Source organism: Vombatus ursinus, unplaced genomic scaffold, assembly GCF_900497805.2.
Source record: "Vombatus ursinus unplaced genomic scaffold, bare-nosed wombat genome assembly UNPS02014179.1, whole genome shotgun sequence".
NCBI classification, from domain to species: Eukaryota; Metazoa; Chordata; class Mammalia; order Diprotodontia; family Vombatidae; genus Vombatus; species Vombatus ursinus.
In genome coordinates, this window is record NW_020953957.1 from 125,242 (window position 1) to 150,773 (window position 25,532).

A 25,532-nucleotide genomic window follows, 5' to 3' on the forward strand; every position below is an offset into this window, starting at 1 on the left:
ACTCCAAATTATAAGTAATAAAAAATTACCATTATGACTAGCTATCTCTCTTTTGGTTTTACTTTTAGTGATCTTGGTGCTCAGTGTGTAATGTTATCAGATTTAAAAATTTGTTTTTGTTTGTTTTGGTATAATCACTAAAAACTTATTACCAAAATATAGAGAAATTATAAACAAAACTCTTGGATTCTTTTTTAAACAAATGATTATGAACTGATCTAATTCCCCTGAAATGCTGACTTGGGTAAATATAGGGGAAAATGAACCTGTTGTGAAGTAAACTATTACTATCCAATATTATTTTCTTTTGTTTTCATTTATAAAACACTGATCATGACTGTCATTTATATAATGCTTTACTGTTGATGAAGCACTTTTCATATTTTATCTCAATTGATAACTGTCAATTGTGGCCTCATAAATTTAATACAAATTTATTAATAACATTTGTTTGGATATGACATTTATTGTGATTGAAATTAAAGTAAACTGAGGCACAGAGCTCTGAGCACAATCAATTTATTAGCAAAGCACGAATTTGCCAGTAATTAGGGTCTCAGTCTCCTCAGCCAGCTAAGACCCTAAATGAGGACTGACAGATCATTTTTGTGGACAAAAGGAGGAGCATTCAAAAGCTAGAGGGCAGCATTATATAGAGGAGAAAAATAATTCAATTTCTTACAAAGTCAGAAGCATCATAGATGTGATTGGTTGGAAATTTGGAATGCAGGGCGAGCAGCAACCCTTTTTACCGTCTTCTTGCTATGGAAAGCTCATTGTTGGTGTCTACTTGCATGGCTTTTTTTAGTGTAACAGATAATAGACCATGGTTTTTTGAATAACATCCAGTGTTGCAGAGATAACAAACTAGACTCCCTGGCATCCACCTGCATCCTTCAAGGATAACAGATTTCCTTGACACAAGAATAGAACAGTGATCAGCAGGAAAACTGAACTTCTAAACTTTATCTCAGGAAACAAAACTAACTTACAGGAAAAGCTGAACTTCCAAACTTAACTCAGAGACACTTAGGTAGTTGCACAGAATATCAGTAGTGATACAAAATGAAATCAATTACAGAATAGAATCAATTTTATTTCCCCAATTTTCACTGACTTATCATTGATCTCATTTGTGTAGGAGCAGCATAGACCACAACTTATCAGTATCTTTTTCTATGTGATTCTCCCATCTATTTTTTCAAAATCATCAATTGAAGGATATACTCAGTGTGCTAGAGGCCATTTATTGTCTTAATGTCTGCGGACAAAGGTGGTAGGTACTTGGCCTACCAAGCTACTGTCCTTCATACCTGGGATTGTCTTCATCTTCATCTCTTTCCCCTGGTTTCCCTGTCTTTCTTCAAGTCTCAGCTAAAAATCCCACCTTCAATAGGAAACTTTTCTTGATCCCCTTTAATTCTATGCCATCCCTCTTGATGATGTGCAGTTCTTCCTAGGTACAGCTTGTTTTTGAATAGTCATTTGCAAGCTGGTCTTCCCCATTAGACGGTGAACTCCTTGAAGGCAACAATCAATCTCTCTCTTTCTCTCCCTCTCTCTCTCTCTTTCTCTTTTTCCTCTGTCCCTCTCTCTTTCCTTCTTTCCCCCTTTCTCCTACCCTCCCCCTTTTTCTCTTTTAGCCTTTCTTTGTATCCCCAGCACTTAGCATAGTGCCTCACACATGGTTGACACTTAAATGTTTATTGATTGACTGTCTAAAAGAAGTTATAATTTAGATGTTTAACATAATACAGTAATCATATATAAGCTTACTTTAAATGTTGGATAGTGGTTTTGAATATTTGGATTAACACAAAATAAACAAGTCTTAGATCTGGTGCTACATTGAGTGTATTTATTTTGATTTGAAACAAGAATAAAGTGAAAATGCTGGCTTATACAAATATGTGGTTGAAAAAGGTATTAGAATTTTACAAGCTCTCTTGATTAAAGATGTAAATTCATTTTTTATTTTTAGCTACCTAGCCAATTGAAAAAGATTATAATGTAAATTATTTGCTTTTCTGCTTATTAATGACATGCATAGTATTAAATGATAAATGTAGTTAAAGTTAAATTGCATATATTCATTTTTACCAGTATACATAATCTGACCTTTTTAAGGAAATAATCTCTTCTGCTGTGACTGTCTTTTCCTACTGGCTTACAGTTCCCCCAAGAACTCTACTGAATGACTGACCTTTGTTGCCAACCAATTCATTTGTAAATCTGCCAGTTAAGAATAAGTTTAAATCAGAAAACAGCCTTAACTTGCAATGAGAAAGGATTGTTTTCTACAGAAGATTGTGATGGCCTGTGATATTTTCAAAATGGCTTGTGTTGTACATGCCCTGCAATCATGGAATTCAAACAGACCGAATATATCACTGCAACAGTGTAAATGTTGGTAACATCTTGGCCATGTGATTACATAGCTGATTACAAAAATATGATTACAAGGAAACAGACAGGAAATAGGGAGCTACTTCAGTACACCATACAGAGAATATGCTTATGCACCTGACCATCTGTTGGAAATTGATTTTTGAGTGAATGTTGAACTTCTGTGGCTTTTTAGGAACATAGTGACGACAGGTTGTAAAACTGTAAAAACATGTCATGCTTAGTAAGAAGTAGTTGATGAAATTGCTGTACAATCATAATGGCTGTGCACATGATCAGGATGATTTTGAATTACTGCAGTTCTATATGTATTTAAAAAATGAAGCCTTTATCTGATAAATTTACTGTAAAATTTCCCCCCCAACTTTCTGCTTTTCTCCTTTTAATTTTGTTTGCATTGGTTTTGTTTTTGCAAAATTTTATGATCAAAATTATCACTTTTACATTTTGTAATGCTCTCTATCTCTTGTTTGATCATAAGTTCTCTTGTTTCTAGATTTGACAGGTAAACTATTCCATGCTGTTTCACAGGTAAACACACAGGTAATAACATTTGATGGGCAGGAGAACACAGGAAGTCTAACACTAACAGGTGTTCTAGCACAGGTTCACTTTTGATCTGGTCAGACAGGAAGACAGCTTTGGAGGGGTTAAGTAAGCTTACTTTATTCTAGTCTAGTCTTCTCAAGAGGGTTGCTGATAATGGAAGCTCCAACTCCTACAGCATTCCCTAATCACTCTTCTCATAGAGGTGGTGGAAAGAGGAGTACAACTCCTCATCCCCTTAATGGGGGCTGGTTGAGGCAAACACAGACCCCCCCCCCCCAAGCCTTGATGGGGGTTGATCAAGGCAGGTACATGCATTCCTCTATGCATCACCCAAATCTCAAAATGCATTCCCCTAAGCCTTGATGGGGGCCAATCAAGGCAATCACAAATGCACATCCCGCATGTGCATTCCTATTCCACACTTTTCTGACCAGCGCCTACTTGATTTATAGGGCAACAGACAAAGAAGGCATATTACCAACAATTGCCTCATAATTTTACATTACTTCATCTCTGTCTCACTGCAACAGCAGTGTTGTGGAGATGTTTACAATTCGTGGCCATGAGAAATAATATCTCACACCTGGAAAACTAGAGATTGTTATGGCTATGGATCCTGGGAAACTAAACTCTAAGAATAATAAAAATCTACCTTACACTAAAATTTACCTTACTTACACGTGCTCCCCTAATTTACTTATGGTTTCATCCTTTATGTTTAGATTTTGTACCCATCTTGACCTTGGTTTGGTATACGGTATGAGATGTTGGTCTATATCCAGTTTCTGCCATACTGTTTTTCACATTTCCCAGCAATTTTATCAAATAGTGAGTTCTTGTCCCAAAAGCTTGGATCTTTGGGTTTATCAAACACTAAATTACTGTAGTCATTTACTAAAATGTATAGTGTACCTAATCTATTTCACTGATCCCCCACTCTGTTTCTTATCCAATACCTGATTGTTTTGATGATTACCGCTTTGTAATACTGTTTGAGATCTGGTAAGGCCTACGTATATTTGTTAAGGCCTCTACCATACTAAAACAAACAAAAACTTTCTTGATTTTTTGAAATTTCTTAGTGTAACTTTCTATTTTTTCCATCTTCACTGGTAAACTTTTAGGAAAAAATACTCAATGCGTATTCTTTCTTACCACCAACTCATTTCTTTATCACCTCATAACCTGTCATTTGTCCATACCACTTTATTGAAAACTACCACCAAGTTCATGAATAACTTCATCCTCTTTGACCTTTTTGAAGTATTTAAATATTGATCAATCCTTACTTTGAGAGCTTTTTGCCTTTTGGTTTCCAGGAAGCCAAACTGAACTATTTTTCCCCCTTTGAATATATCTTTTGATTTCCTGTGCCATCCTTTCCCCTGCTTTCTACCAGTTGAATTCCTGTCTTTGTTAAAAGGCCTAATTCAAATGCTGTCTACTTTATGAAACCTTCCCTGATTCCCCAACCCTACCACATCTCTGCAAGTCAATGCCTTTTCCCAGAATTGGACCTCCTATAGCACTTTGCACATACTTAATATATTCATCATAGTTTTTAAAAATTAAAATTACGTGTGGATGTGGCATGTCTGTCTCTACTAGGGATCATCTTGCCAGTGCTTTGTGTCATGAAGAGTAGATGTGCATCCTGCTGTTCTTGCTAATTGGTCACAAGTGTGGAATAAAACAGTATCTGAGAAACGAAAAATGAATATTACATGGAGGGTAATGGAGAGTTGCATGGTACTTGCAGAGGTGCTCTCGTGGATAAACAGTTATCATGTAACTACTGGTAAACATTAGTCAAAGATGTCATCAGTGAAATGTATGATAGAAGAAGAGGAGGCAGGCTGATTACTTTGTGAGGACAGGTTTGGAAGGTGGCAACCAGAATTCTCTACTCATGCTTTTGTGATATCGGAAGAAAATGAGTGTTGAATGAACCCCATTGGTAATTTGATGGGAGTACATGTGCAAAAGTCATACAGGATGGGCAAACCTTATGCATGAGTTGTAATAAGCATAGTTGGAAGAATGAGATTACAGCTACATTTTTATATCCAAAGACATAGGTTTTATTCCTGGTCTTATATAAATGAGATTTCATTTTAAGAAAATTTGGTTATAACTAATTTAGCTCATTCTTTGGGTTTTGCTAAGGAAGACTTTTGCATTTAACTGTGATCTGTAGATCTGTAATATCATTTCCGGGGGTTGGGGGGAGAAGGGAGGTATTCCTTAACCAGTTACACCTTCTTCTCATATGTGACTCTTTCCCATTTCCTGTGTATACTCTAAGGAGGATTTTATAGCACAACATCATACCCCATTCTCTCTTTTACTCCATGTTCTGTTGAATGGGTGCCTTTTCTCACTAAGGCTTTTCTGCTTGATTCTACCCCAGCTAGTCTCTTTCAGCAGACAGCTCCCATGAACATCCCCCCTTTTCTTTCCTTTTCAGTGTTTTACTATCTACTGGCTTATTTTTTCTGCATACCTGTACAGCACTCTTACTTGTTTCTCCCATCTTCTCTATCATCCTATAACCTATCTCCCTTTTACAAAAAACTGGAAAAAAAAAACCTCAAACCTAAACTTATTGCCTCCACTTCCTCTCCAGTTGCTTCTTAGCCCTTTGAATTCTAACTTCTGGCATGATTCACCTGGAGTTCCTGTCTTCAGAGTTATTGATAATGTTTTTGAGTTTTTAACAACTTTTTTTAAAAAAATTAATTCCTCAGTATATCCCACCCTCTACTTCATAGAAAACCCCTAATAAAAAAGAAAAAAAGAAAAAAATTTTCAGGAAAATTAACCAACCTTCAAAAAGTCTGACATGCTATTTTCCATGCCCATAATCCCCCATCTATGAAGAGAAACTGGGGAGATACCTTATATCTCTACTTTGGGTCAAGAGTGTTCATTATAACTTTACAGTATTAATTTTCTTTGTTTTACTGTTTCTTTCATTTTGTATTGTAGTCATTGTATATATTGTCTTCATGATTCCTCCATTATTGTTTTCTATTGTTTCCTATGGCATATACCACCTATATTCTTCATACTGATCTATTTTCTTATAGCACAGGAAAAATCCATTTCCTTTATGTATCATAAGTTTTTTTAGCCATTCATCATTTGGTGAGTAACTACTTTGTTTCCAGTTCTTAAATATTTTAATGTGCATAGGACCTTTCTGTTTATCTTTGACCTCCTTGGGATCTTCTTCCAATAGAATCCTTGGTCCAGAGGATTGGTCTCCTTATTTCATCCAGACTGGAAGTGCAGTAGTCACCCATGGGCTCAATCCCACTGAAAAACAGCACAGAAACTTTAACCCGATCCGTTTCTGATTGAGGCTGATGAATTCAGTCCTCCTTAGGTGTAGCCTGGTTTCCTCCTTCTTTCTCCCCTCCCACTCAAAATATTGGTGCTGGATTTAATGCAGATACCCCATTGACTTTAACTCACCTAAGCTCAGAACTCCCAAACTCAAGTAATTTACTAGTCTCAGGGTCCACATTAGAAGAGGTTACAGGCATGTGCCACCAAGCTCAGCTAGGTAGTGAATTCTTTTTTAATTTTTTTTAAATGAATATCTACCTTCTTTTCCCCTATGCCCCTCTCCCCATGGCCGTTGAGAAAGCAAGAAAAACAAAATTTCCTGATACAAATATATATAGTTGGGCAAAACAAATTCTCAAGTTAGCCCAATCCCCCCCCAACCTCCCCTCTCAAAAAAAAGGCTCATTCTGCACTCTAAGTCCATCACCTCTCTATCAGGAGGAGGTAGGTAGCCTTTTTTTTTTTTTAAATTTTATGAGTCTTCTGGAATTGTAGTTGGGTCATTGTGTTCATCAGAGTTCCTGCAACTTTCTAAGTTGATTGTCATTACAGTATTATAAATTGTTGTTCTGGATCTGCTTATTTCAGTCTGTTTTAGTTCACGTAAATCTTCCCAGGTTTCTCTGAAAGAGTCACTTTCATTATTTCTTAAAGCGCAAGGGTATTCCGTCACAGTCATGTATTTGTTTACCCGTTCTGCCTGTTGATGTCCCCTTCTCCTCCAGTTTCCGATTTTTGCTACCACAAAAAGAGCTGCTACAAATATATATATATATATATATATATATATATATATATATATATTTTGCATGTGGGTCATTTTCTTCTTTCTTTGATCCCTTTGGTTTATGAATCTAGTAGTTATTGCTAGGTCAAACAAAAGTTATGTAGTTTAATAGCTTTTTAGGTATACTTCCAAATTGCTTTCCAGATTGGGTAGACTAGTTCACAGTTCCACCAATGGTGTACTAATGTACCTGTCTCCCACAACCTTTATAGCATTATCATTTTCCTTTTTTATTGACTTTGACAATCTAATGAGTATGAGGTAGAACCTCAAAGCTGTTTTAACTTTCATTTTTCTAATCATATTTTAGGGAAGAGGAAAAAATAGTGAGAAATAGCCTAAAAACTAGAAATCGAAAGTTTGATATTTGATGAGTAAAAGGACGCTTACTAAATGAGTTTATATTTTAAATAAATTAATGGAATCAGCCCATATGTTTCATATTGCTTCAAGTTGTGTTTTATGTTAACTTAAATTTTTTTTCCTCTTTAAAATAGCTCTCATCCGCATGTGCTCACTCCCCGCCCCACTTGTAACACATGCCTTCATTCTTGAAATTGGATTGTGTGAAGACAGAGAGAGGCAGTTAATAGAAAGAATTGATACCAACTGCCTGTAGATAAGATAAATATACAGGATAAAATACAGATAGTCTTATAGGAAAGGCACTATTAATAAGCATATATTAAGTGCCTACTGTGTGCCTGGCACTGTGCTAAGCAGAAGGTGCAGATTTTAGCTGAAACTTGAAGGAACTCAGGGAAATCGGGAGACAGATGAAAAAACAGCATTCCATACATGCAGAGTCAGGAAAAGGACTGTTTTGTACAGGACACATCAAAGAGAACCAGTGTCACTGAATCCTAAAATATTTGGAAAGGGAGGAAGGGACCAGATAATTTTTAAAAGCCAAATGGAGGCTTAAAAGATCCTATGTTTGCTGTAGTATTTTGAAGAGAGAGAGAGAGAGAATGTGTGTGTGTGTGTTTAGAGACTTGAAAACCAACCAGCAAGGCTATTGAAATATTCCTTTTGTGAAGTGGTGAGGGCCTGTACCAGATTAGTAACAATGTCAGAGGAAAATAAGAGCATTCCATTTTAATGTTTGAAGGTAATGAAAAAATCTTGATGTCTTGATGTCAAATTTCTTAAAGGATTTAGAACACTTAATTATACTCTCACTCTAATGAAATGTAATGTTATGTTTGCTATGTAAACATGGAACTAAATTTAAGCCAAGTAATATATCTTCTGAAAAATGGATATAAAATTAATAATTAGATATGAATTAGACTAAAACATCAAGGTAGTAAAACATGAACATTTTACATTAATTTTGTACATTTTGTGTTATTTTTGTAAGGGCTGTGGTTCCAAGTTCTAGCTATTCCATAGCCGCTAATTTTAGGCCTGGAACAGATAACTTGACCAGTGTCTACTAATAGTCTTTTAAGGCTTAGTTCAGTGCTAGGGCAAAAGGGAATACTTAGGAATGAAAAACCTTCTGGTAGCTTCCTGTTTTAACTGATATGCTGACTAGCTGTTAAATCTAAAATACTGTAAGTATTACCATCATTCTCTCAGTTTTCCTGGCCTGGTTGCCTTGCCATAGTGTGATTTCTAGTTTTCTAGTGTAACTTCATGTAACCCAAGTGGTGATATAGATATAGCTAGAAACACATATATATACATATATACATATACATATATATATACACACACACACACATATATATATATACACACACATGTGTGTGTGTGTGTGTGTGTGTGTGTGTAATGAAATCTCTGTGGTATAGTGAGAGGGAACCCAATCATAATGTAGATGGTGGTTGAGGATAGTGCTATTTTGTAGATCTGAATCACTGCCCCTATGTACTTAAATTTTTATTTTTAATTTACGGAATAAAACAAGCATTTCCACAACATAGTATAATAAAAAGAATGATAGTACTTGAAACTGCAAATCTATTATATACAACTTGGTATTCCTTTTAAATATATTATTATGTAAATTTCTTTTTTTGCCCTTTTTTTCTCTTCCCCTCCCAATCATAGAGATGGCTATCATTAGGCACAAATGTGTGTGTGTGTAAAATTCTGTGTATGCTTTTGTTTTTCATTTCTTTGTCTGGATGCAGATAACACTTTCCTTCATATGTCATTTGTAGTTAGTTTTGGTATTTGTAATAGTCAAAATGACCTATTTGCTCAAAATTGTTCTTAAAACAGTATTGCTGTTACTGTATACAACGTTCTCTAGGTTCTGCTCATTTTACTGTTCATTATTTTGGGCAGATATATCCATGCTTTTCTAAAATCATTGAGCTCATCACTTCTTATAGCATAGCAGTATTCCATCACAATGATATACCACAGCTTGTTTAGTCATTCCCCAGTTGGTGGACATCCCTGCAATTTCCACTTCTTTGCCACCACAAAGACAGCTGCTATAAATATTTTAGAATGTAGGTTCTTTTCCTTTTTCTCTAATCATCTTTGGAAATAGGCCTAGTAGTGGTATTGTTGGGTCCAAGGGTATAGGTAATTTAATAACTCTTTGGGCATAATTCCATAGTGCTCTCCAAAATGGTTGGATCAGTTCACAGTTCCATTAACAATGAACTAGTGTCCCAATTTTCCCACATCCCCTCTAAAATTTATTGCTTTACCTTCAATCATATAACCAGTGTGAAAGGTGTAAAATGACATTATTTTTAAAATTTAGATGCTATAGTATTTGGTGCATATAGTTTCAATATTGATATTGCTTTATTGTTTATTGTACCTTTTATCAAAATGTAGTTACCATATTTAATCTCTTTTAATTAAATCTTATTTTAGTCACAGTTTTGTCCAAGGTGAAAATTGTTACCCCTGCCTTTTTCATCAGCTGAAGTGTAATAAATTTTACTGCAACCCTTCATTTTAACTGTGTGTATCTCTTATTCTTGAATGTGTTTCTTGTAAACAACATATCGTTGAATTTTGATTTTTTAATCCATTCTGCTGTCCTTTTCTGTTTTATGAGTGAATTTATCCCATTCTCATTCAAAGTTATAATTACTATTTGTGAATTTCCCTCCATCTTATTTTAATTCACTGTTATCCTTCTCAGCCTCTCTTTTTACCCCATCCCTGTTACCTTGTCTTTTCCCCTTACCTTCCTGTTTCTTATTCTACCCACACCTCTAAAAATCCCTTCTCCTACCCTGCCCCACAAACCTCCTAAATCTTAATCTACACACCCTTCTAAAAGTCTTCCTCCTACCCTGTCCTCCAGTGCTCTCACCTCTCCTGACTTCTACAGCACTCCAGAGGTGCACATTGTTTCCTCTTCAAGGTAGATGAGGTTTGAACATTATCAGTTCTCTACCCCATCCTTCTAATTCTGTATCAGTTTTTCCTTTCATGCCCCATTTCTATGAGATAATTGCTCCTTTTTACCTTTTCCTACCTAATTTTTTTTTTTAGAATGATCCCATCATACACAATTCAGTCCCAGCCTCATAATGATGACAGTCTTAAGAATACGGATAACATTTTCATATGTAATAATTAAGCAGTTTGACCTTAATGAGCCCTTATAATTAATCTCTAATGTTTTCCTTATATTTCTTCTGGGTCTTTTATATTGAATTTTCCATTGAGTTCTGCTCCTTTTGTCACAAATGCCTAAAAGTCTTTCAGTTCATCAAATGCCCTCTTTTTTCCTTTTTTTTTTTTCATTCAAGATTATACTTAATTTTGCTGGGTAAGTTATTCTTGGTCACAACTCCAGTTCTTTTGCTCTTCAAAATATAAAATTCCACAGTCTTTTAGTGTAGAAGCTGATAGGCCTTGTGAAATCCTGACTGTATCTCTGCAGTATTTAAATTGGGTTTTTTTTTCCCCTTGTTGCTTGCAATATTCTCTTTACCTGAGAGTTTTTAAACTTGGCTATGACATTCTTGTAAGTTTTCCTGGATCTCTTTCAGGTGGTGAATGGTAGATTTTTTTTTTTCTTTTTCTACTTTACCCTCTTGTTCTTAAACTTCAGGACATTTTTCCTTAATGATTTCTTGTACTGTTATAGCCATATTCTTTTTTTGATCATAACTTTCAGGTAGCCCAACAGTTCTTATATTGTCTCTCCTCAAGCCGTTCTCCAGATTAGTTGTTTTTCTAATGAGGTGTTTCAGATTCTCTTCTATTTTTTCTAGTTTTATTATTTCTTGGTGTCTTATAACATCATTCACTTCATCTCACCTTATTCCAGTTTTCAAGGAGTTATTGTCTTCCTTAAGATTTTGGACTTCCTTTTCCAGTTGGTTAACTTTGTTTTCATAATTTTCTTGGATTGCTTTTTTTTTTCTCCTAATTTTTCCTCATTCTCTCTTACTTTATTTTTAAAGTCCTTTTTAAGTTCTTTGAAGAACTCTTTTTGGCCTTGTGACCATTTGATATTCTCTTTGGGGTAGGAGTGGTTTTTTTTTTACCTCATTGTCTTCCTCTGAATATGAACCCAGATCTTCTTTTACGCCATATTTGCCTATCTGTGGTCAAATTCTTTTTTCTTTTGCTTACTCACTTTTATTTTTACTTTGTTTTATTTTTAGAAGCTTAATATTATAATCAGGTTTTAATCCTGAGTTGTGGGTAATGTTGCCCCAGGTCTCAAGTCCTTCTTACTGTTATTTTCTGAATTCTGTCCAGAGGCCCAACCTCAGGCACTCCTCTCCTCCCCTGCCCAAGCCACAGTTAGGGCCCCCGACCATGCTGTCCTGAAAATGTTCTTACTCCCTGCACTACCACATTGACTGGGTGTGAGCTCCCTCCTCCTTGCCCACAGTAGTCTGAAATCAAGTCCGGTCAGCACTGCTCGGCTTGGTGGCCAGAAACGGGAGGTGGGTGGTGGGCAGGAGGTAGAGAGTAGAGAGGTCCTTCAGTCTGTCCCCTCTCAACAGTCTGCTGTTCATTAGATGAAAGTTTGTGAGGTGAAAATTCTTGCTGCTGTGAGTGATGTAGAAGTTAAGTTGAAATTTCTTGAATCCTAGTCTGTTTCCCGAGGAGCTGCTTCCAGGGCCTGCTCATTGTTGATACAGTGGAGTCAACCTGGAGGTGTTTACACTTCACTCATGCCAAACCTCAGCTCCTAAAGCCTTTCCTGAGGTCCTCTCAAGTTATCTTAGGACAACTGCTTTACTCCTTTATTTTTGCTGCTCTACCTTCATTTTGTTGTGGTTTTCTGTCTTTTTGTGGAAGAACTCTGGAGAGCCTGGAAATTTCTGTCCTCTTCTGCCATCTTCCACAAATATAATTCCCTTATCTACTTCTAATAATAGTGCCTTAGAGTGGCAGAACACGAGGAAAGATGGTAATAGTTTTCCTAATCACTTAAGTATTTTTAGTTCAATTTTGGGAAAGAACATTCATCTTGTTTTTTCATATTGAGTTTTTTGTAATTTCCACCAAGTAGCATTCTGTGACAAATTGTAATATAATCAACCACTCTGTTTCAATAATGCCTTGTTTCTTTAGCTCTTTAGATGTAGGAATGTGTATGTTGGAATTATTTTGGGTTTCTGTTAACATAATAAGCAGCTTCCTACATGATTGTGGTGAAATATATTCCTATTAAAGCATATTTAATGTAATCTTTTCATTATCTTTTGCAGTTGGAGTAATACGATGCCCAATATGCCGCCAGGAATGCAGACAGATAGATCTTGTTGATAATTACTTTGTGAAAGATACATCTGAGGCACCTAGTAGCTCTGATGAAAAATCTGAACAGGTAGGCTAATTACTTTATTTCCTTTCCCCCTCATATTTTAACTGTGATGTTTAAAAAGTTCCAGAGATAATTTCTGGGTAATTTAACCATTTTATTAATAAGGTTAGCATGTTTATTAGTGAAAAAAGGTCATTGGCACTCTTGAATGCCTAAGACCCCTCATGGTGGTGGACTCAAAGTTTATATACCCTTGGAAGAATGAGTGTTCCTGGGGCAGCTAGGTAGCACAGTGGATTAGAGCACTGACCCTGGAGTCAGAAGGACCTGAGTTCAAATGTGGCCTCAGACCCATAATACTTTCTACTTCCTAGCTGTGTGACTGTGGGCAAGTCACTTAACCCCAATTGCCTCACTTTAAAAAAAAAAAAAGATTTTTGGGGCAACTAGGTGGTGCAGTGGATAGAGCTCCAGCCTTGGAGTCAGGAGGACCTGAGTTCAAATCTGGCCTCAGACACATGACACTTACTAGCTCTGTGACCCTGGGCAAGTCACTTAACCCTGATTGCCTCACCAAAAAAGACAAAAAAAAAAAAAAGAATGGGTGTTCCTGAGGGTGGCAGTTAACTTTGATTGGTTAACAGTTACTGAGAGAATGAATATTCTAATGAGGGTCTTGAGGTACATGACTTGGATCACCCAAGTCTTGGTCAAAGAGACTTAACAATTTCCATATCACCTGTCTGATAGAAGGGAGAATCCACATTTTCCCAGACCTTGAGTAAATACAATGAGTAGGAATTCATCCATTAGGCTAAACTTAGAATTTCTTTTACTCTTTTTTTTTCTAAGATTTTTTTTTCATTACTGTTCATCCAGTTTTTTTTCCTTCTCTCTCTCTTTTTGTTTTTTTTGGGGGGGGGGCAGTTGGGGTTAAGTCACTTGCCCAAGGTCACACAGCTGACAAGTGTCTGGTGTGAGGTCATATTTGAACTCAGGTCCTCCTGACTTCAGGGTTGGTGCTCTATCCACTGTGCCACCTAGCTGCCATCTTTTACTCTTTTTGAGAAAGATTTCCCACACTGGTGATTTCTGGATGAGGAAGTAGGAAAGGGGGAAAAGAAAACCTTGGTCCTGATTTGGTAATTAGTTATTAATACAAGAGAAATAATAATCTCTCAACCAAAAGGTAAAGATTGACTGTATTTGTATCATATGTGGCTAGTTTAATGAGCAAGAGCATATAGTCTCTTAAAATTTAAAGCTGTTATTCACTATTCACAGACATATTCAAAAGAGCAGAACCAAAAGAATGTTTTATACTATAACAATAACATTGTTAAAAGGAACAACCTAAGATCTCTGATCAGTGCATTGCCCAACAGTGAGTGATTTCAGAGGAATAATGATGAAAAAACTGCTGCCTACCTCCTGACAGAGGTGATATAATAAATAGGCAGAATGAAGCTAGTTTTTGTCTTGGTGAATGTAAGAATTTGTGTTGCTTAACTCCGCATATTTGTTCCAAGGGTCTTGTTTTTCTTTTTTCTTTTCCCCGGAAGGGGTTTGAAGATTTGAGGGAGGGAAAGTAAATCAGTGTTAACTGGAAAAAAGATAAAATTTAATTTAAAAAAAAAAAATAGAGTACGAGGGGCAGCTAGGTGGAACAGTAGATAGAGTATTGGCCCTGGAGTCAGGAGGACCTGACTTCAAATGTGGCCTCAGACACATGATACTCTAGCTGGGTGACCCTGGGCAAGTCACTTAACCCCAGTTGCCTCACCTTGCCCCCCAAGTATTTGAGTATGCAATTAGCTCAAATTCCTTTGCCAGTTATACCAGTAAGGTAATCCTAATGTATGACAAAGGTACATGCTAAAATGCAAGGATCTGAATCAGTTAATAGAGATTTCCTTTAAGCCTTCCTTCTTTTCTCTCCCCCCCCCAACCCCTGGCCCCCAATTGTTTGTGGGAGCATGATGAAAAGAACAGGATCTTTTTCTTTTTCTAGACAATTGGGGTTAAGTGACTTGCCCAGGGTCACACAGCTAGTAAGTGTCAAGTGTTTGATCTGAGGCCGGATTTGAACTCAGGTACTTCTGACTTCAGAGCCGGTGCTCTATCCACTGCGCCACCTAGCTGCCCCAGGGTCTTTTTCTTAAGGTCACCATTTAGGAAACCTTAATTACCAGCACCTCCAGTCCCTTTAGAAATATGGCAAGGAAAGAGCTTCTTTCTGGTGAACTGTCCTAGTACAGTATAACCACAGTACAATCATTCCGTCCACAAATGCTGGTGGGTTGTAGGGGCCATATTTAATTTCTACTTAAATTAATATTTGATTCCATACAGTTAAATTACCAAGAAAATATATTGTAGACCTAGAAAAAACAATAATTCATCTGAAAGAAAAAGGTCATGAACATCAAGGGAATCAGTGAAAAAAATGTGAAGGAAGGTAGCCTAGCCGTACCAGATCTCAAACTCTGTTACGAAGTGGTGATCATCGAAACAGTCTGATACTGGTTAAGAAATAGAGTGGTGATTGGAGGAATGAATTAGGTACACAAGTCACAGTGGTAAATGACCGTGGTAATTTAGTGGTTTATAAACTCAAAGATCCAAGCTTTTGTGAGGAGAACTCAACTGTTTGACAAAAATGACTGGGAAAACTAGAAAGCAGTTTAACAGGAAATATATATACACCAATATCTCATACCGTATAGCAAAATGAGTTCCAAATGGGCACATGGTTTAGACATAAAGGGTATTACCATAATCAAAGTAGGGTAGCATGCAATAGTTTACTTGTCAGATTATGGATTAGGGAAAAATTTATGAACAATAAGAGATAAAGACCACTTGGGATGTAGAGTGGATAATTTTGATTGCATGAAATTAAAAAGATTTTACACAAACAAAACCAGTGCAGGAAAACAGAAAGCTTGGAAAAAGTTTTTATAGCAGGTTTCTCAGATAGTCCTCAAATACATAGATAACTGAGTCAGATTTATAAGAATACAAGTCATTCCCCAACTGATAAATGGTGGGATGATATGAACAGGCAGTCTTCAGAAGAAGAAATCAAAGAGCTATCTATAGTCATGTGAAAAAAAGTGCTCTGAATCACTGTTCATTAGAGAAATGTAAATTAAAACAACTTTGAGGTACCATCTCACACTCGTCAGGTTGACTGACAACAGGAAAAAAAAATGACAAATGCCGGAGAAGATTTAGAAAAATTAAGGCACTAATGCACTGTTGGTGGAGTTGTGAGCTGATCTAACCATTCTGGAGAGCAATTTGGAACTATGCCCAAAAGGCTACCAAACTGTGAATACCCTTTGACCCAGCAATATCACCACAAGGTCTATATCACAAAGAGATTTAAAAAAAAAAAAAAGGAAAAGGACCTATATGTACAAAAATATTTATAGTAGCTCTTTTTTGTGGTGGCAAAGAATTAGAAATCGAGGAGATATGCATCAATTAGAGCAGACCTTCAGAACTTGGCGGTAAGTAGGGGACAAAATTAAAATAGGCTAAACATTTTTGGGCCGCAGATAAATTTTTAGCAGCTCACTTTCCAAGTAAAGGCATAATTAATGATTACACTGTTTTGTAAATAAGCCATATTTTTTTAAAAAGGGAAATTTCAATTAATATCCATTAATTGTACTTATTACTTAAAATTTTTATTTATCATGAAATCATTCCTCTTAGACTAGAGACAGACTGACGTTTTTGTTGTGGGTCACATGACAAACAGGAAAAAGTATGATGTGGCACCCCACACACCAAGTTACGTAACCAGCACAGTAGTGACCAGTGGCTATTGGAAGGCAGTTTCAGCGGGACATAGACAAAGCATTCTTTATATCTTTGCTTTCTTTTACATCCTCTTCATTTTTCATGGGCTGCATGAAATCCTTTGATGGGCTGTATCTTATACAGGCCTGAATTAGAGAATGATTACACAAATTGTGATATGTGTTTGTGATAGAATACTATTGTGCTGTAAGAAATGATGAGCAGGGGCAGCTAGGTGGTGCAGTGGATAGAGGACTGGCCCTGAAGTCCGGAGGACCTGAGTTCAAATCTGGCCTCAGACCAAACGCTTGACACTTACTAGCTGTGTGACCCTGGGCAAGTCACTTAACCCTAATTGCCTTTAAAAAAAAAAAGAAAAAAAAGAAATGATGAGCAGAATTATTTCAGAAAAATATGAAAAAACTTAAATGAACTGATGCAGAGTGAAGTGAGCAGAATCAGAAGAACATTATATACAGTAACAACAGTATTGTATAATGATTAATCGTGAATGATTTAGCTAGCTATTTCTCAACAATATAATGATCCAAGACTGTTCTGCAGTACTTATGACAAAAATGCTATCCACTTCCAGAGAAAGAACTGATGGAATCTGAATGCAGATTAAAGCATCCTTTTTTTTACTTTATTAATTTTTCTTGGTTTTGTTTGTTTATTTGGTCAGTGTTTTCTTTCACAACGTGACTAATATGGAAATGTGTTTTGCATGACTGCACATGCATGTATAACGTATATCAAATTGCTTGCCTTCTCAGTGAGGGGAGAAAGGATGCAGGGAAGAGAATTTGAAAGTCAAAATTCAAGAAAACAAATGTTAAAAATTTTTATGTGTGATTGGAAAAAAAATAAAATATTTAATTAAAAAAAGAAACTTAGAATAAGGAATGGAACAACCACATTGATTCCAAGAATAGATAGAAGAAATGAAAGAAGAGTTGAGGCAGAAAGTAAACCAGTGTAATTGAATTAAAACTCTTGAGGAAAAATGTGTAAGTTAAATAAATAGCTTAAAATAGTACTTCAAACACTATACTCAAAAAGTTAGCACCTTAAAAAATAGAATGGAACATAGTAGAACTCACTATCCATCAATGAAACAATATAAAAATTAGCTTAAAAAAAGTCAGAATTAGAAGATCATATAAGCAATCATACTATCAAAAACCAGCCAACCTGAAAGCAGATTGAGAAGAGAGAATTTAAGGTTCTTGGGCTCACTGGAAACCATGATAAAACAAAAAACCTAGATATTGCAGTATAAGAAATTTTTAAAAATAACCTTGAAATACTAGAATCAGATAGAAAAGTCAGATCTATGGATTCATAAGTCACTGACTGAAGGACACCCCAAATTTAAAACACCTAAAATGGCCAAACTTAAGAGCCCACAGGTCTAAGGAAAAAGGGGGGGCCATTGTTCAAGAGATCAAGAGATCACTTAGATTAACAAAAGACAATGCTGCCCATGAGTGAAAACAAAGTAAAGCTTAGAATATGAAATGTCAAAATGCCAAAGAAATAGATGCTAAAAACAAAAAAAAAAAAAACCCAAAAACAAAAACCTTATTCTACAAAGCTGAGCCTGAACCTGTAGAGGAAAGGAAATGGAGCGTTAGTACAAACAATGATTTCTAAGCATTGTTGTTGAAAAAACCATAGTGGAGTCAGATATTTGAAAGTCAGAAGATGGGTGAAATCTAGAAAGTAAACATGTTAGCAACTTGAAAGATCTCAGTGTCAATTATGTGCCAACAACCTAATAATGATCTTTTCTCTGTTCAGCCCCTCTCCACTCCCTGGTAAGGAGACCTCACCTCATACAACACTGTGAAAATCCATTCACTTTTAGGTGTATTTTTTCACCTACTCAACATTTCAAAATAATCTTTCAGAAGTAGATTGTGAAGGTCTTGAAAGTGAGTGGAGTCCTTCACATCCTTTTATATCTTCTAACTTTAGCGTTTGAAGATTAGATGGTGCTTCTCTTTACTAAGGCCAGCTGATCTACTTGTATTGAACCTAGTAACTTCTTGCTTCTTTGAAGGATTGCCCTCACACTCATAATATCTCTATAATGTTTAATCTCTCTTTTTCTTCTGGTTCATTCCTTGCTGCTTGCAAGCACATCTCTCTTTTCCTTAACATAGCCTCACTTGACCCTTCCACCTTCGAAAGTGATTATCCTACATCTCCTTCCTTTCACAGTCAGTAGCTATCTATATCTACTGCTTCCGCTTCCACTCCTCTCACTTCCTAACCCCTTGACATCTGGCTTCCAAGTTTATCATTCATTTGGAGCTGTTCTGCCCAAAGTTACTGATCATTTCTTTTTCTTTAAAAGTAATTTTTAGTACCTTTCGCTTTTTATGTCACTTGCATTTCTCAATGTATTCCTATCCCCACATCTTCCCAGAGAGTTGTCCTTAACTCAGCAAAAGTAATCAGTGTATTGAAATAGTCTGGCATTACATGCAGTGTTCCATCCATACTCATTTTTAAAACATTGATAAAGAAGCAGAGAAGTGACTTTTTATATCTTTTCTTTAGGGCCAAGCTTGATCATTACAATATTACATCATTCAGTTTTGATGAGATTCTGATAGACTGGTCAATGAAATACCAAAATTAAATGGGACCTATATGGAATAATGATGTGCCTAGATATGTGCAAAACTCTGAACTAACCCTGACCCCTTGTCTCTGTGTCCCTGGTTATTTCATCTTCCTCTCTACCTTTCCATCCCTGATTACCTCATTTCCCTGCCCAAGGCAGGTTTTCCTTTATAAAAATCTCTAGCTTCTCCTGGCTAGGGGGCATTTCCCCTATTGGGTGTCTTCCTTAAGTGGGTGTCTCCCATGGGGGCCCCCCTCCCTTAGGGAGTTTCCCCCTCCCCTTAAGCTGGGGGTCTCCGTTGAGGGTTGGAGGAGCCTGCTTGGTGTGTTGTTACCTGGAGTAAATACCTTTACTTGATTTGGAGATAGCCTGAGTGAATTCTTTCGAGACAATCCTGCATCCCAACATTTTGGGGTGCCCCTGAACCTCAACATTTCTCTACCTCCCTCATGAACTCACTATCTCATTCTCCACAATGGCACTTCCAAACCTTTTCATCCCTCTTCAAACTTCCCTGACTCCCCTTCCCCCAATTCTCTCATCTGAGCATCTTGCCTCATATTTTACAGAAAAAATTAAGGACTAGATTAAGACCATTGGCTGTGAACTCCTTCCTTTCCCCTCTTCCTTACCTCATATCGCTCGGGCTTTCTGCCACTCTCTCTTCCCTCACCTCTCTCACATGATGAATTGGCTCTACTCCTTACTGTAAGGGACCAGGTATCGTGCTCCCACAATTTAAGATAACCTTTGACATCTTACAACATCAGCAAAGAATTTGGTAAATACAAGTTATTTTGAAATAGACTTCGGAGTTCCTAGAGGGCAGAAGCGGTTTTAACCAGCCCTATGTAGGACAAAGGGCACAGACTTTTGGAACTGTGCATGCTTAATTAGCTGATATAATATTATCTGACAACACCCCACATAATTTTAGAGCCTCATTAGCTGATCATGCCTCATATGATGAGGGAGGGAGAACATATGAAGGGGAAACATGGGATGGGTGGAATGGGAAGATTGTAACCCAGAAAGAAATGGACCAATCCGGGCCTGGAAGGGAGGAGTCATGGTGTTCTAACAGTATAAAGCTTTCTCTTGCTTCTGTATTTGGTGCACTCTCTTCTGGGAGTTGTGCCCACTTCTTGCAAGAACCATAATAAACAATTCTTCACTTACTCTGAACTTAGTTTCATCTGTGACTAAAAGGCTTCATTTCCCAGAGTCATACAACGAAGGGGCAATTGGCTGCGGCAGCTCACCAGGGCTTAAGCCTCCACTCTGCTCTGGGGGTCTCTAAGGCCTCATTTCTAACATTACCAAGGCTCATCCCTCTACTTGTTCAAGTGATCCCATGCACCCTGTCTCCTCCAACAAGTTGCCTGCTCTTTTTCCCCACTTTGACTTATTTTCAGTCTTTCCTTCTCTGCTGGCTTATTTCCCACCTATAAACATGTCCATGACTTTCCATCTTGAAAAAACTCTTACTCAGTCCTTCCATTCCCATTATTATCCTGTTTCTGTTCTGCCCTTTGTAGGTAAACTCTTCAAAAAGGTCATCTGCAATAAATAACTCTACTTTTTCTTCTCTCCTCTTTACAATACAGTTTCTGACATTGTTCCACTGAAGTTGCTGTCTCAAATTACTAATGATCTCACCTTTACCTGCAGGTGCTCTACCCAAAGGGAATATAAATTTTTCATCTCTGAAACTTTTTTTTTTCCTTTTCTCAGACCAAGCCCTACTTGGTCATTGTTTGGGCCCTGGTTGTCTCAGAATGAATGTTAATAGTAATTGTTTCTGTTTTGGCCAGATACCCTCATGGTCTTCCCTTCTCATATCTTTTTTTTTTTTAAGAAGCCATTCTTTACCTCATTTCTTATTAAAGCATTGCCACAGTCAAACTGAGACCTGTTAAAGACCTTAGCTTAAAAAGTCCAAGGTTCCCCATTGCTTCATGAGCCATCTGCAGTTGTCCTGATCTATATCTGGCCACAGGACCCAGATGGCTCCAGGGGAGAAAGTGAAGCTGGTGACTTTACACAGCCCTCCCTCACTTTAATCCAATTCACTTGCATGTCATGGCATCCCCTCTCTAATGTTATGGTCCTCTTTGAGAATTAAGGACAAACAGCAGCAGCAAGCAGTGCTCTCTTAATTGACAAATTCAGTGACCTTTTTCTCAATCCTCATTCTCGTTGACCTCTCAGCAGTCTTTGACACTGTTATTCACTCCCTACTCCTGGATGCTCTCTTCTCTTAAATTTCTGGGATACCACTCTTGCCTGGTTCTCATCCTACCTAAATGACCACTCTATCTCTGTCTCCTTTGTTAGATCCTCTTCCAGATCATGGCCTCTAACTGTGAGTATGATGTGGTTTCGTGTTGCTGGGAACCCTGACGATGTGGTTCGGGGTTGCTGGGAACCCTGAAATGTCAGGGTACAGGGAGTCTGCCTGGAAAGAATTCAAGCACTAAAGCCTTCTTTCAGTGCAAGTGACAAGATTGATACTAAGGCCAATAGGGTGGGTAGATTCTTAGGGAATCTGTGCTTTGATGGGGGTAAGATTGATACTTAAACACAAAAAAAGACAGAAGATTTGAATGTGATTAAGAAGTGGTAAATAGCCTGGGGTGGTCCAGGTTGGACAGTGAAAGGAGTTAAGTGGTCTGGGCAAGGTTAGAGAGCCGTAGTGAAAGGACTATTGAGTGTCTAGGTGGGCTGGGATGGGTGAGAGGCCAGGGACTGGGTTGTGGGGGAAAATCCAGGGCTGCTGAAATGTATGGGAAAATTCAGGGTCCAGGTCTCCACACTTCATCAGGTATCTCTCATGGTTCCATCCTGGACCCTCTTTTCTTCTCCCTCTATGCTACTTTACTTGGTGATTTCATCTCTATGCAGATGATTCTCAAATCTACCTCTCCTCCCCCCAAATTCTTTTCTGATTGCCGATCTTGTATCTCCAGTTGCATTTCAGACAAGGTGAACTGGATGTCCAGTAGACAGCTTGAACTCATCTTTTCCTCCAAACCCTCCCCCTGGCATCTTTTCATTACTGTAGAGGACAGCATCATCCTCACATCCCTCAGGCTTGCAACTAAGGATTCATCCTGGATTCCTCACTATTTCTCACCCCCCCCCCCCCATATCTAATCTGTTGCCAAGGCCTGTTGATTTCACCCTTGCAACATCTCTCAAATACACCCTTTTCTCTCCTCTGACACCTGCCATCATTCTAGTTGCAGGCCCTTATCCCCTCATGCCTGTATCACTTCAGTAGCCTGCTGGTGCATCTGTTTGCCTCAAGTCTCTCCTCCAATCCAACCTCTATTCAACCACCAAAGTGATATTCCTAAAACTCAGGTCTGATCATATCACTTGGCCTCCCTGCCCCCCAATCAATAAACTTCAATAGCTTCCTCTTGCCTCCTAGGTCACATACCACATCGGTTTGCATTCAAAGCCCTTCGTAACCTATGCCTTTCCTCCATTTCCTACCTTTCCAATCTTCTTACACCTTATTCCCCAACGTGTACTCTTTGATCTTACTGGCCTCTTAGCTATTCCACAAACAAGACACTCCACCTCTTTGCTCCTGACATTTTCTCTGGCTAGCTTCCTTGCCTGGAACCTTCTCTCTGCTCTTCTTTGACTACTGACTTCCCTGGTTTCCTTTAAGTCCTAACTAACAGTCCCTCTTCTACAGGAAACCTTCCCCATCCTTTCTAAATTCCAGTGTTTTCCTTCTGTTAATTATCTACTATTTATCTTGTATGTAGCTTGCTTTGTATCTGTTTGTGTGTTATGTTCCCCATTAAATCGTAAGCTTCTTGAGGGCAGAGGACGGTCTTTTCCTTCTTTTTGTATCCCCAGAGCCTAGCACATAGACACTTAATAAATGTTTATTGATTGATTGGTTACATAATTGTTTGCATATTTTGCATATTTCTAACTTTCTTTGTGTACATAGCACTTAATTGGCACATATATGTGCTTAATAAATGTTAATTGTTGGATTGGTGCTGTGTTTGTTTTTTTCTGGGTCTTATGAAAATCTGTTCTAGTGATTGATTTTTCCATTTTTAAACCAGTACTGAATATTTTTGATGATTACTTCTCTGTAATAGAGTTTGAGGTCTAGTAATTCTTTTTTTGTCTTATTTTGTATTCTTCTGATCTTATTTAATATTTTCCCCAGTAGCATGTAAAAACAATTGTAATATTCTTTTTTCTTTTTTCAAAATTTGAGTTCTAAATTATCTTCCTCCCTCTACTCCCCCCTCCCCACTGAGAAGGCAAGCAATTTAAAACACATTTCCATGTAAGTCATTCTGTGGGGGGGAAAATAAAGACCAAAAAGAAAACTAAGAAAAATAAAGAAAGTAAAGAAAAAGTATCTTTTATCTGCATTTAGGTTCTACCAGTTCTTTTTCTGGAGATGGACAGTATTTCATCATAAATCCTATAGAATTGTCTTAAATCGTTGTATTGCTGAGAATAGCTAAGTTATTCATAGTAGATCATCATACAGTATTGCTGTTACTGGGTACAATATTCTGGTTCTGCTCATTTCACTTTGTATTAATTCATGTAAGTCTTTCCAGGTTTTTCTGAGAGCATTCTGCTCATCATTTTTTAAAGCACAGTAATACTCCATCACAATCATATACAACAGCTATTCCCCAGTTAGACATCCCCTCAATTTCCAATTCTTTGCCACCACTAAAAGAGCTGCTGTAAATATTTTTGTACAAATAGGTCCTTTTCCTTTTTGTTTTTTATCTCTTTGGGATACAGATCTAGAAGATCTAAAAGTGGTATTGCTTTGTCAAAGGGTATGCATGGTTTTGTAACCCTGTGGGCCCTGACACTTGCTCCTGGTTTGCTGGGGCCAGGTTTGTGCTGGCATGACCTGGGCTAGATTGCGCTTCTCTCTCATCCTGTGCAGCAGACCATTCCTGATGACTTTCTAAATTTCTTGGTTTGGAAAACTGTTTCACTCCATATTTTTGTGGGTTCTGCTGCTCTAGAATTTGTTTAGTGTCCTTATTTAAAGGCATTTTGAGGAGAGCTCAGGCAAGTCCCTGCCTTTACTCCGCCGTCTTAGCTCTCCCTCTGAGATGTAATAATTCTAAACCTGCTTTCTTCCTGCTTTTTTCATTGTCATTATTATTCCTAGCACAGTGACACATAGTAAGTGCTATATAAATGTTAGCTGTTGTTATCTCCCTTGAGACTCTTGAACTTTTTATTTTTTTATCTATGAAGTAATCATTTGTTATGGCATTGAATATGTATATTAGTTTAGATAGCACTGTCATTTTCATATATTGACACCTCCTAACCATGAGCAGTTGCTTTCTTTCCAATTATTTAGCTTTCTCTTTGTTTTATAAAGAATGTTTTATAATTATGTTGATATAATACTTCTTTTCTGCCTTGGTAGTAGACTTCCAAATATTTTAAATATTCTGTAGTTATTTTGAATGAAATTTTTGTATGTCTTCTTATTGCATTTTTTTGGTAATATCTCATAAATATGCCGATGATCGAGGGCAGCTAGGTGGCACAGTGGATAGAGCAGCGGCTCTGGAATTAGGAGGACCTGAGTTCAAATCCAGCCTCAAACACATACCACTCACTAGCTGTGTGACTCTGGGCAAGTCACTTAACCCCAATTGGCTCACCAAAAAAAAAAGAAAGAAAGAAAAGAAATGATGATGATTTATGTTGGTATTTTATCTTCAGGAAGTTATTGTTTCAGTTAATTTTTAGTTCAATCTCTAGGACTCTATAGTAGACCATTATGTCATCTGTGGAAAGTGTTAATTTTGCTATTTGCCTATTCTTATTCCCCCACTTTATTTTCTTGTTTTATTGCTGTATCAGCAAATAATATTGGTAATGCTGGCTGCATTAGCTTTGTTGTTTTGTTCAATTGTTTTTCAGTCAGGTTTGACTCTTTGTGACCCCATTTAGGTTTTCTTGGCAAAGATACTGGATGTTTGCCATTTCCTTCTCCAGTTCATTTGACAGATGAAGAAACTGAGGCAAACAGGGTTAAGTGAATTCCCGAGGGTCACACAACTAGTAAGTGTGTGAGGCCAGATTTTAACTTGGGAAGAGGAGTCTTCCTGACTGTAGGCCTGGCACTCTCTCCATTGTGCCACCTAGCTAGCCCCAACATTTGTTTTACCCCTGTCCTTATTGTCAGGGTTTCTAGTGTTTTTCTGTTGCAAATAATACTGCCATTGCTGGCCATAGTGGCATACACCTGT

General features: G+C 37.3%; 1 protein-coding gene across 2 annotated transcripts in view; it reads left to right on the top strand.

Annotated features, from left to right (window-relative positions):
• TRIM33 (tripartite motif containing 33) overlaps positions 1 to 25,532 on the top strand; it is a 157,443-nt gene that overhangs the window by 55,375 nt on the left and 76,536 nt on the right. For both annotated transcript variants that reach the window (XM_027860377.1, XM_027860378.1), the window contains exon 2: positions 12,751 to 12,869. In XM_027860377.1, the coding sequence (XP_027716178.1) occupies positions 12,751 to 12,869 (119 nt within the window). The remainder of the gene's footprint in view (positions 1 to 12,750; positions 12,870 to 25,532) is intronic.